The 13,112-nt window shown below is 44.2% G+C and overlaps 1 protein-coding gene across 3 annotated transcripts in view; it reads right to left on the bottom strand.

Annotated features, from left to right (window-relative positions):
- Nucleotides 1-268: 268 nt before the first annotated feature.
- Nucleotides 269-13,112, bottom strand: part of SMG7 (SMG7 nonsense mediated mRNA decay factor) — a 67,785-nt gene continuing 54,941 nt past the window's right edge. Inside the window, exons 18-23 of one of the 3 annotated variants that reach the window (XM_028732217.2) lie at nucleotides 12,845-12,994; nucleotides 8,509-8,589; nucleotides 5,581-5,737; nucleotides 4,141-4,311; nucleotides 3,913-4,061; nucleotides 269-2,515 (exon numbers count right to left, since the gene is read on the bottom strand). In XM_028732217.2, the coding sequence (XP_028588050.2) occupies nucleotides 2,402-2,515; nucleotides 3,913-4,061; nucleotides 4,141-4,311; nucleotides 5,581-5,737; nucleotides 8,509-8,589; nucleotides 12,845-12,994 (822 nt within the window). In that variant the 3' untranslated portion in view covers nucleotides 269-2,401. The remainder of the gene's footprint in view (nucleotides 2,516-3,912; nucleotides 4,062-4,140; nucleotides 4,312-5,580; nucleotides 5,738-8,508; nucleotides 8,590-12,844; nucleotides 12,995-13,112) is intronic. The other 2 variants (XM_028732218.2, XM_028732219.2) reach the window with 2 other exon arrangements.

Consider the following 13,112-nt stretch of genomic DNA (forward strand, 5'->3'; position numbering starts at 1 on the left):
TGTATGCCTCTAGCATTTTGTCATCACCAACTGAAATCAAACAGGAGCTAATATTTTGCTTGGCATCGAGGCTGCAACCTAGTCTGCTCTGGACTTGTCCCCACCTAGATGCTTAAGTGCAGTCAAAGCTTTCATTGCACTATAAACCCCTTTCACTTCTGAACAGAGTAAGATGTCATAATTTAGCACTTCCTCTTTTGGGGGGCGGAGAAACAATACAGTTTTCAATTGCAGCTCAGTGATGAAAGAACATGTAACTACACAAGGCTGGCTGTAGAGAACATGGTTTAATTAAAGGCAAAGCTGAGTTCAGCAGCTGCAGGTCTCGCACAGACAGACAAAAACACAAAAGAAGCTTACGACACAAACCAGTTTTCTCTGCTGGGGGGGGGAGGATCTTCCCTTCCCTTGAGGCTCCTGACAGCAGGGTGTGTGTGTGTGTGTGTGTGTGTGTGTGTGTGTGTGTGTGTGTAAGGGGGAGGAGAATAGGGAGCCCTGCTCAAAAGATCAAGAAAAACATTCTAAACACCAGACTTCTCATGCAGAAATAGGAGCCTATGGGCTGGGACTCTGGCGCTGCTGAGAGAGTCAGATGATGAACCTGGTTAGGTTGCCTAGGGTGCAAGAATCGGTGGTGGTTCAAACGCTGGAATGTTGCAGCTGCCTCGATGCACAGCTCAAATACACAAACTGGAAGAAGGGTGGGCTGGAAGCAGGGACAGGGCATCAAATAAGCACAGAGGGTCTCAGCTGAAGATTACAACCAGGGCAGGAACTTAATCCTTGAGACTTTTGCTTCGGAGGAACATCGTTTAGAGATGTGATGCAGAGCAGCAACACTGCTAGCATGGGGAGGCAAAGGGGGTCCAATTCCTATCCTAGACAGAGCACTATGCATACATCTTCCCTTTTATAGCAAGTCTATATGGGGCTGCTCCCCGACTCCACAATGTCCCTTGTGGACCCTGGATGTGCTTTGCTCTGCAGCCATTTCCCAGCTTGCAGATCCTGAACTGACAGACACGCGCACACACGCGCACACACACACACACTCCTGCGACTGCAGCAGTTTCTTGTATTTAGGTTGCTTCCGTAACTACGCTGGGAAACAAAAATAAATGCTGTCCTTTTATCCTATGCAAGAAGATTTGCAGTCTTCCTTCTGCGCAAATAAATATATCCAGTGGAACCCTTTGTCCCCATTGTGCACCCTTGTAGGGGCAAGTAGGACGGTTGGCTTCTGTGCGCGGGTTCCATGTGATGTGTCCTCTGCTGCCTTGAACTTCCGCTCTGAAAACCTTGTGGCTACAGGTGCGTGCAGGCCTGTGGAGTGGGCATACACCTCTAGGGAGAGGGATTGCACACACCATCCTGTCCAGACTAGCTCTTTTACTCCCCATTATCCTGCTATGACTGTGGGATGCTGTATATGAAGAACAAAACTACAAGCAACCAGCATGGAAAGGGGAAGGAGGGGAAGGGAGAAAGGGGGTGGGGGGGAAGACACAAAGCTTTTTATCTACCTACATAAAAAGGGAGTCAGGCTGTGAATGCACAGACCAGCTTGCCATTTCATGAGGCTGGTCACTACACTATCATAAAATGTACAGGAATCTGAACCATTTAACTTAAAACCCCGTAGCAGTGGTTTGCTTGCCCTAATGAAGAGCCCTGCAGTGACCCCTGCACTTCAGTACCGGAATCTCTCCCGCTTGGGGTTATTCCAGGGACAACCTCTGAGAAAAAGGTGGAAGTGGTACTGGAGGGGGCAGATTCTCCTTCACGAAACTCCTTACCTAACTTGGGAGACGGACGCTAGCACCCCCACCCACCTCGGGCTGGACCAGCGACTGGAGGGGTTGCTACACACTGACTACAAAGCACATCTGTGTATGGAAGAATTCAGTGTGGCCTTACAACTGAGAGAGTAATAATTGGAAATTTAGATGTTGAGGAATAAATTTCAACTACATTCTCAGTCAGCAAAGCTATCGGTAATAGACTCCTATTGGTTTCCCCAGAACTGAGGAGGAGGATCGAGAAGTTCTCAGTGGCTTCTCCCATCTGCTCTTCATTCTCAGCACTTTATTTTCCCACATGGCTGGGGACATGCACAATGGTGAGAGGCGGTGATATCGGGTTACCGTGAGACAAACAGCAGTCCCTCTCTCCCTCCAGAGGGCCCCGGAGGGATGGGAGAGTTCCTGGTGTTGGTTTTCCGTTGCACTGCAGACATTTCCGTGCACACTCAGTGGGTTGGTGGAGCACTTACGCCCTCCTGACGGCAAGGAACAGAAGAGAGGGCTGCCACGCGCACAGGGCCGTGTGAGACAGTCCTGCAAACCCAACATGCCATGATGTATGGAGCTTTTCGGTTGCAAAGGCTGCCACCCTTTCGTTCTCAGTGCGGTGGATTCATGGCACCTTGCCCCCGTTGCTGCTTCTGCTTCTGCTGCATCAGGAGCTGCTCCAGGGCAGAAGGTCCAGGGTGCATCATCGAACTGGACCAGATAGACTAAAAAGAAGCACACACCAAACATCCGCTAACGTGAAAGCCAAAGTAGCAAGAGAAAATGCCAAAACGGTCAAAGCAAGTGAACTTTCTTCCATGCTCTCGTCACCCCCTCTCATTTCTACAGTACTGCAACAGTAGGCAACCGGCTCCCCCCCCCCCACCCCAGTGTAGTCTCCCATCCCAATTCCCCGCCTACTTTGCAGCACCCTCAACTGCTTTCATGAGGCAAGGCACAGGCAAACAGGTCTTTAACTGCATCATCCCCAGTGTAAACAGAAAGAAGCACTTCAACCTTTGTTTCTGGCCACACTGGCTAAAGCTAATGGGAGTTGAAGTTCAACAACTTTGGGGTGGGGTGGAGTGGGGTGGAGAGGTTCCTCATCCCTGCTCTACCAGGGTAAACAGCAAAGGAGACTTTGGCAGCACCTCTGTCCAGCCTTTTGCCTTAGTCTGAGTGAGTGACTCAGTTGAATAATTAGGAGAGGGCTCTTCCTCAATTTCCTATTGCTGTATACTCTCCAGGGAAGTGATTTAAGGAGCCCACTCATGTCTCAGTTCAAATGGGAGCACATTAGTGGACAGAGCAAATGCTGTTGGCCTTTCAGCTCTTGCTAAACTCAAAACACGACCCCTTAAGAATCAGGTATCAACCAGGACAATAATTCTATTTCAGATGTTGAGGTTGTGAATGGAAGTGTTGTTGTAGTCAAACTGCAGCACTTATGCACAAGGGGGAAGGTATCAGCAGACTTGCAGGAGTACATTTTAAAATAAAACCTTGAGGAGGGGGAATCCTCAATTCAAACTGAGCATGCTCAGTGGCCATGAAATGTGGGCTGATGTTGAAGGAAGAGAAGAGGAATACAGCAGCTAAAATCTTGAACAGGGAATACTCAATAATGCAATAGCGCCCCACTAACTTACTATTTTAAAAAGCAGTTAAAAAGAAGAATTAGCCATCACAAAATAATTTAAATTCTTTGTCAGAATAGCTTATCCATATAAAAATGATCAGGAAAGCAATAAAACATGTTGATACCTAAAAGAGGAGTCTAAATCTGTAATTAAGGCTTGACTACCCAAAGTTTTAATCAACAACCAGTCCAGAATATAGTTCTTGTGGAAGAATGCAAGATGCCCACGGAATACCAGTCACTGGGAAATAACATTGGAGAGCGCTGTTGCCCTCTCCTTTCTTGCTTGTGGGCTTCCCATCGATATGTGGGTGGCCACTGTGGAATAAAGGGAGCTGGAACAGGTGGCTCTTCTTATGTTCTCAAGATGTTGTCAGCGGAAGGAACATTTGTATTATTTTGCAGTAAGAAGCAAAACCACCAGCTCAACCTTCCAAATGACTCTTGCAATGTTTTGTCCTGGTGCCCCAATATATAACCTACCTTCAGGCTTTCCATAAGCACAGCTGACGAATCCTCTACAGACGGGCCATGGGCTGACCAGGTACCACTGGGAGTGCTGGCTGGGTGCCAGCTACTCTCTGATGAGGAAGATGTTGCTGGGAGATAGTCCAGGCCAAATCCTCCCATTGCTGAAAGGGAGAAAGGTTAACAAGCAAGTGATCCAACAAAGCACTGAAATGATACCTCATGCTAGAGCCTCCTGCTCACCTGGCTTATCAGTCTTCCATCGATCTGCGACCCTCCGATCCCTGTTGTCTGGAGTCCCAATGGGCCCAAAGTTGGAAAATGGAACAGAATTGTGGTTGTGGGTTGGAGGAGAGCTTGGCAAGCTGCTTGGGTTAGAGGAATGAGGAGACTGGCTAGCTGGTGTTGAATGATCTATTAGAACAGAAGGTTAGAGAACAAAGTCAACACAATACCCCCAAAAGCACAGATTGCTGTTTTTCGAGTCTACACACACATCTTTGAACTTTTTATATTAAATTGCAGTAGTTCCATCTGGGCCTGGTGCTTTATCCATCTTCATTCAACTTATCTCCAACTGCAGTTCCAACATTGATATGGATGCATTTAACGTTCTCAAATCCTCTTTAGAAACTTTAGGTATATTACAGCCGTTTACGTAAGATTCAATTTTCTCAGGATCTTCCTTCGCACACCAATATAATGCTGTGTAAAATTTTACAAATTCCTTTCTTATTTCTTTCAGGCTTATCAAATGTTTCCCTTCATCAGTAATTTTATTTATTATCTTATTTTTCCTTTCCTTTTTAAGTTGCCAAGCCAACAATTTACCTGGCTTATTTGCAGATTCAAAGTTTTTTTGTTTCATTAATTTTATTTTCATTTCAATCTCTTGCTTCACCAACATTGAGAATTTTGCTTGTAATAATTCGGTAGTCTGCTGTTTCTTTATTCTCTGGTTTTATATTTAATTCCTTCTCTTTGATAATTAATGTGTTCAAAATCTCTTGTCATCCCCCTTTTTTGGTATTTGTTTGATTAAAAAACCTCTCATTACTGCCTCACTAGTATCCCATACTATATCTAAATCTGTTTCTTTGTTAAGGTTGAGGTAAAAAAACTCTTGTAGGGAGCGTTGCCCCTCATTTACAATTTCTGTGTTGTGTAATATCATGTCATTTAACTGCCATCTAAAAGAAGAACTCTTCTCACTGCTGTCTTTTGAGTCTTTGCCTGGCTTTGTTTCTTCATTGCAGCATTCTTACATATCAAGCAGACTAACAAAACTGAAATTGTAGCAATTTGGGAAATGGATTTATAATGCTTACAATGACAAAACAAGTAGCTGACATGACCAATCTTTGAGTGGGAAACTCTTTGGTCAAGGCATAATTGTTCCGCACCTTTGGAACTTTCTAGAGCTAAACCTTCCTTACAAATTGGTACTTATTGCTTGTCCTCTCAAGTAAAAAAATTGCCAATGCTAGGCCATGCGGAGTGGGGGAAATGGCATTCTGTTCAGTTCACTTCCCAGAAAATACAGCAAGTGATAAAATGGACATGGGCAGCAAGGAAAGAGGGGGGGTTGTGTGACTGCACTGAAGAAAGTCAAACCACGCTTGGGTTCTGAACTAGTTAGTGAAAAATCTTAATATATGTTATACATATATGAAAGTGTATTACCTGAACTGGCTGGAAGAGATGGAGACCATGGAGTACCTTCAAAGAGGGAGTAGAGTGAAGTCTCCTGGTGAGCCACTGATGGAGCGACCTCTGGTTTTGTGCTGGCATTGAGGTTTTTCCCATAAACCTCATTGAACATGCTGCTTGGGTATCTTTCCTGCAAGAGCAAGAGATGAACATTAAACCTGCTCCCTAGACCTATCCAATGCATTGTTGCATTTGGGCAGTGAAGTAAGTTTTTCTGTCAGAATCAGGGAAGATATACCTAAGCTGGCAAGCAAATGTTACAGCTCTCACAGCTCGAGAAACATGCCATTTAACAAAGGATTTTTACTGTTATTAAAGACACAGAACTATTTTTGCATTTCACTACATTTTTTAAGGAAATCTTTTTTAAAAGAATCAAGGAATTCTGGGTGATAAGACATAGCTATCACAACTTCATGTGTCCTGAATCACACATTAGAACCACACTGGAGATTATAGCACAGCACATGGATATAACACAGCCTTGTACCTTTAATCATTTTAACTATTTGGAGGTATTAGAAAAACAACAACACCCAAGTCCCCAATTTTTAAAAAGAGGATTTAAAAATAATAATAATAATAATAATACAGAAACAAAATGGTGGTGAGCATGTGGTTGGTGGTTTGAAATGGCAAATGCAATGTTTACAGATGTTTTGCTTCATCTGAAATAGTTCTGCTTTGGGAAAATGAAATTCTCTGGCAGGTGTGATTGGCTCAAGCAATCACTCCCAATGCAGATGAGCTGGGGAATTACCTGCTCCTTAGAAACTCAATCAGAACAGTGACTCACACAGAGAAATGCAGGGAAGAATCATAGAGTCATAGAGTTGGAAGAGACCACAAGGGCCATCGAGTCCAACCCCCTGCCAAGCAGGAAACACCATCAGAGCACTCCTGACATATGGTTGTCAAGCCTCTGCTTAAAGACCTCCAAAGACGGAGACTCCACCACACTCCGTGGCAGCAAATTCCACTGTTGAACAGCTCTTACTGTCAGGAAGTTCTTCCTAATGTTTAGGTGGAATCTTCTTTCTTGTAGTTTGGATTCATTGCTCCGTGTCCGCTTCTCTGGAGCAGCAGAAAACAACTTTTCTCCCTCCTCTATGTGACATCCTTTTATATATTTGAACATGGCTATCATATCACCCCTTAACCTCCTCTTCTCCAGGCTAAACATGCCCAGCTCCCTTAGCCGTGCCTCATAAGGCATCGTTTCCAGGCCTTTGACCATTTTGGTTGCCCTCCTCTGGACACGTTCCAGTTTGTCAGTGTCCTTCTTGAACTGTGGTGCCCAGAACTGGACACAGTACTCCAGGTGAGGTCTGACCAGAGCAGAATACAGTGGCACTATTACTTCCCTTGATCTAGATGCTATACTCCTATTGATGCAGCCCAGAATTGCATTGGCTTTTTTAGCTGCCGCGTCACACTGTTGGCTCATGTCAAGTTTGTGGTCAACCAAGACTCCTAGATCCTTTTCACATGTACTGCTCTCAAGCCAGGTGTCCCCCATCTTGTATTTGTGCCTCTCATTTTTTTTGCCCAAGTGCAATACTTTACATTTCTCCCTGTTAAAATTCATCTTGTTTGTTTTGGCCCAGTTCTCTAATCTGTCAAGGTCTTTTGAAGTGTGATCCTGTCCTCTGGGGTGTTAGCCACCCCTCCCAGTTTGGTGTCATCTGCAAATTTGACAAAGAGGCTCCCGAGTATGGCTGGGCGCTATCAGCATTTCAACACTGCGGTGTATCGCCAGCCAAACATCATGGTTTGATGATATACTGTGATGTTGAAAAAACAAGAAGCATTGGCCTCTGCCCACGAGATGGGAAACTGCCCCAGCTCTCCCCTCAAGAGCTGAGAGAGTTTCACGCAGGCTGGGACAACGCAGCCACGCAGCTGGGGGGGGAGGGAGGGAGACTTTCCCCCGCCCAGCGCTCTTGCCCATCAGCAACCCTGCTCCCCTCAGCTGAGCAGTTTCACAGAGCCCCCCCCCCCCCGCTGCTGGCTTGATGGGCCAGCGCTGGGCTGGGGTGTCTCTTAACTGCTTGCCTGAGGCAAGGGCAGCTGCACACTCCTCAGCCGAGCAGTTAAAGATGCAGAAGGAGGAAGCAGCTAGATCGGCACCTCGCCAAAGGAGCTCTTGACTCCCTCCAGAGGCGCTGCTAGCAGTGGCTGTTTCACCAGAGATATTGTGGTCTGCTCCTCATACCGGTCCTGGGCAATATATCAATATATCGCCCAGGCCTACTCCTGGGAGCACGTAGGGCTTTTCCGTCCCTTATTTCTTAAATCTTTTCCTTGAACAACTAGCCGATGAGCCAATTGCCAATTGCAGAATAAAAAAACCAAAAAACGTAACATGAACATATTAGACTGAAGTTAAAGCATCAAATTGCAATTCTTTGTATTATTATTTATTTTAATTTACTCATTATATTTGTTATTAACTTTTTCTTGTCCAAGGAAACTCAAAGTGACTTACAACCATACATTAAAACCAAGGAAAAAATACATTTAAAAAATCAGCAATTGAAATACCACATGACTCAGGTTGTGAAGCTTTCTTCAAAATTGTATTAAAAGTTGAGAGATTATTACCCAGTACATGAGGTGATAAGCCTGTGTTTGCAGTGCACCACTTCAGGTTGTAGAATGGTGTGCATGTCACACAACAGAGTTCTCCAAATGTTAGGCAATTAAAGAAGTAGCCTATCAGAAAGAAACGCCCTAACCCAGAACTGTCAGCACTAGGCAAGGATTTATATTGAAATTCTTCCCCTCCTCCAACAGGAGATTCCCATCTGAAGAAGCTTAGTCCAGACTCCTACAAAAATTAACACGTGAATTGATGGCACTGTCCAAAAAGAGAGAGAAGCAATCTCTATAGTTAATTACCTGATTAAGAGAGAAGCCTGTGAGCGACAGGAAAGAAGATGACTGAGACATTAGATCTGATGGTTTCTCCAGCAGCGATTTCTTCAGAAAACCAAAGGGAAAAACATGGGTCACATTTCTGGATAAAAACAGATGGTTCTAGCAACCATCATAAGAGTGCTCAAACAATTGTGTGAGAAAAGGAAATGCAGCGAAGACTTTTGCCCAGTTCTTTTGCTACACAACAGAGATGCTTAGACCATACTGTGCAAAATAAATACAGAAGAGTTATTTTGCAAGTGGGAAGCAAGGACGTATTTGCAAATTTGAGAAGGAACTCAGTAAACTGACTAGAAAAATAAAAAGGAAAACACCTGGGGAACGTCATTTTAAAAATAGGGTTTGTCCCAGCACCTCAAATAACACATCATTCAGTGCTTGAAGGCACTTAGACTGTAGTTTGTTAATTAAAATGCTATACTAGTGGTGTGGGCCCTCATGCAAATGTGATTACTTACTGACTGAATTAGCTGTGTTTTCCCAATAATTCCTGAAACTGCCTTGTTCGTTAGAGCACAAAGTGCAAAATATTTTACTGGGTGCAGAATCCTTCATGAGAAATCCAGCTTTCCTTTTTTAAAAAAATCTAGCAAGTTTCTGCCCTGTTTGTCTTTAAAGGAACAACCAAAACTATGTGACAAATGCCTGCTGAAATATCAAAAACCAGAGGGATGGCTGATATTTGAAATCATTGGCAGCAAAGCTTCATTGCCCTTATAGTTCTTTGCTCAATGATAAATTATGCAAATGAATTATGCAAAGCTGCTCAATTTGCATAATTCATACAAATCATAATTCAGTCTTGCCTATCAGAAATTTGGGAACTTCCAAATTTTTAATGCCCGGGGAAGATAATCAATTATTTTCCAGCACTGAACACATATTATCCCACTTTCTATGGTGTGTTCCAGTGCAATATCATGTGCTGCCTTGAACTGATATTGACGAGTGCTAGATCTGCAGCAAAGAAAGATGCTCTTCACTGATTTAATTATGCAAATTTCTAATCATAGGTGAATGGTAACCATGTGCCTTTGCTTACACAAATAAAGCCAGCTACGTAATTCAGGACATCAGACCTAAACTGTGATGAGCAGGCGAAGGATACTCTAAAATTATCTGGTAGCAAACCAATGCAAACATTTGCTGGCATGTGTACCTTGTGATGGCTTATGTACCTTGGAACCCAGAACAGACTGAGAATTTTGCTAATGAACTAGATTTAAACATTGACTTTGACAGTCACTCTGGTCACTTAGTAGTAGTAGTAGTAGTAGTAGTAGTAGTAGTAGTAATAAATTTTATTTATACCCCGCCCTCCCCAGCTAGGGCTCAGGGAGGCTAAATTATTGATTTATAATCAATAATAAAAACAAGTTGATTAAAATACAATTTAAAAAACAAGATTAAAATACAACATTAAAACATTAGGATGCAGCTTCTTCACAGGAGGAGAAAGGAAAAAGAAAGAGGGGGAGGGAATCAAATTGGCTCCAAGCCAAAGGCCAGGCAGACAACTCTGCCTTACAGGCCCTGCGGAAAGAAATCAGATCCCGCAGGGCCCTGGTCTCATGAGGCAGAGCGTTCCACCAGGCCGGAGCCAGTGTTGAAAAGGCCCTGGCTCTGGTTGAAGCCAATCTAACTTCCTTAGGGCCTGGGACCACTAGGGTGTTGCTATTTATGGACCTTGAGGCTCTCCGTGGGGCATACCAGGAGAGGCGGTCCTGTAGGAACGAGGGTCCTAGGCTGTGAAGGGCTTGAAAGGTCAAAAGCAGCACCTTAAACCTGATCCTGTACTCCACCGGGAGCCAGTACAGTTTGAAAAGCACTGGGTGAATATGCTCCCATGGCAGAGACCCTGTGAGGAGCCTCGCTGCAGCATTCTGCACCCGCTGGAGTTTCTGGGTCAGCTTCAAGGGCAGCCCCGCGTAGAGCGAATTACAGTAGTCAAGAGTTATGCACTCTTTCTACACCTCATAGGCAAAAATCACCTTGGCTTGTGGAGGGTTCAGCTCAGGTCATTGAAGGAACTGGGAAGGTAGCTGAAGTAATACCAAAACTAAATGAATGCTACATGGAGAACTATTCACTAAGTTGAACAATTCAATATTACTCATCCAAGCTGGTACCTTGCTGGTGTAATGTACCAGTACCTGAAGCTTCAGAAGAGACCACTATACCTTAACACTAAAGACAGAGTAGGAATGTGTGGGTTTATGCGGCAGAATCTCTATAGGCAGTATATTTTGTGTAGGTAGAAATAAAGGATCAAGTATATCATCCAAACAGAGATGACTTCCCTTTTATAACTTCAGTTAAACAAATGTCCTGGACTAATACATTTGGTGCTTATGAATGTTAGAAACCTGTTTTTAGTACAAATCAAGCATTTTATACATGGACCACCTCACCTTCCCAGAAATCAAAAGCCTTGAGCCACACTTGAAATACAGTTTATTCACCCACGGTATCCCCACTCAAATCTTCAGGTTCTTTGTAGCCCTCATTGTGCTAATCCACACCACCACCTTGTGTGGAAGGATAATTGTTAACCCCATTTTAGAGGGTAGGAACCAATGCTGAAAGACAACGACCTGCTCAACTGATGAGTGCCAATTAAATGTAACGCTCCCTCACACCCCTCCAAGTACTAAAGAGTAATTCCTTGTTAGTGATGTTTCGTGTGGCAGAAATAATGCTGACAACATCTCTGTGCTGGCCCAAACATGGGCAGCATTGCACACTGGTACCACATCCCCAAGTGGAAAAGACTGGCTCAGGCCAATCCATGAAGATGAGGAGCATAGCTTGGGACTTATTTTGGCATAGGAGCTGTAATGTTTCAACTGGCCTACAGTTCATGGCCACAGATATTTGGTCGATGTCTTCAAGAATCCTCTGGGCTACAACGGCACTTGCCGAAATTCCCATTTGGCACCTTGGAGAAGCATTTCAACAGACCAATTAACAGGAAAAGAGAAATTTCATCAAGTGCCTATCCTCCTAGTTATAGAGAACAGAGTGGATACTTCCCAGATGTGATCAAAATGGTCTCATTCCCTTGGTTTCCATAATGCCTGGGCGAGAAACCTGAGGCCCTCCAGATGTTGTGGGGCTACAACCAGGCCCAGGTCACCTGACCTGAGGGGAGCTGCAGTTCAACGGCATCAAAAGAGCCACAGCCTGCTCATCCCCACCATCACACAAGCAACCCCGCCTTCCTATTATGTTTGTGCCCGCGGCTTCTTTATATATATAAAAAAACAAGCTTTAGAATTTCACCCAAGGGAAAAAAAGATAAAAGCCCCTAAAACCCACAATCTTTTTCCTCAGAAGGATACTATATTGAACATGTTACTATCTTATTATACATTCAATAATACATTCAACTCCTCCTGCCAGACAAGTGTGTCAATACCGTATGGTACATTAACATTTATATTTTGACCCTTGACAACAAGGCCTCTAGAGGTTAGGCTACACGGATACTTGATCTTATGCTTATATAGGCAGAGGTAACTTGCACAGACCTAGACACCACCAATGGGTTCAATGCATGTGTGGGCCCCATAAGTTAATTGCTGAAGTTGCCTGGGGATCCTTCAAACAAGGGATGAATGGTCCACATGCAACCTGTGGCGTATATTTTTGCACAGGTGTGCAGGGTAATGTATTCCAGTATCAAAACCCACCAAGCACCTGCAAAACTGAAAATTTGTTTCTCAGTTTCAGTCTCCAACCTCCCATATAGATACAAGCTTATTCATTCGTATTATAAAAGAGAAATGATACAGTTTTGTACAAGCTAGTAACTCAACCTGGAATTTCTGAGGAAGGCAAGAGATCAGGATTTGGGTCCTCTAGAGTTACCGCTTTTTGATTCTGAGACTGCACCTGCTTAAGAGCTCTGGAACAGGAGCTGAGTCAAGTGGAGCAGCTTCTCCTGCTCCCTGACGGAGGAGCAGGCCTAGAGAGTCAAGGTAATTCCAAACGGGAGAAGTTTACTAACAGCCCCTCCCTCTTCCAGAGCTTTTAAGGTCTCAGTTGCTGGGTAAGAAAATAGCAATCCTAGGATTGGTAAAAGTATTACAGCTATGTTAAAGCTACTTCCTCTTAGCTGATATCTATGATCCTGAGCATATGAGCTCTGCTTATTTAAATTTCCCCTTAACAACTATTTCAGGAAGGGACATGGATTTCATGTGTCCTACTGACCTTTCAGGGAAACGGAATATAAATAAAAAAAAGATATGCCAAAATTAGAATGAGAAGCAGCAGAATTAAGTCAAATACATACAAAGAGGCTTCGTCCAGGAAGAGAGGCGAGAGGACCCAGCAGAGCTGGGTAAAGATCAGGAGGATTAGAGAAAACCAGCTCTTCCTCCTCCTCCAAGGCAGCCAGACTCTTTAACAGGTCCGGAGGAAGCAGAGGGGAGCTCTTGGGGTCCTAGTGACAGAAAGGAGCACAGTGAGATGCAGCAAGGAAAGAAGCGAAAGCAAGACTAGCAGCAGGCAGGCAAGGAGTCTACAGGAACAGAAGGGGCCCAGCAGTAATGCAAAGCAGA

The sequence above is a fragment of the Podarcis muralis genome, chromosome 5 (genome assembly GCF_964188315.1).
Source record: "Podarcis muralis chromosome 5, rPodMur119.hap1.1, whole genome shotgun sequence".
Lineage (NCBI taxonomy): Eukaryota > Metazoa > Chordata > Lepidosauria > Squamata > Lacertidae > Podarcis > Podarcis muralis.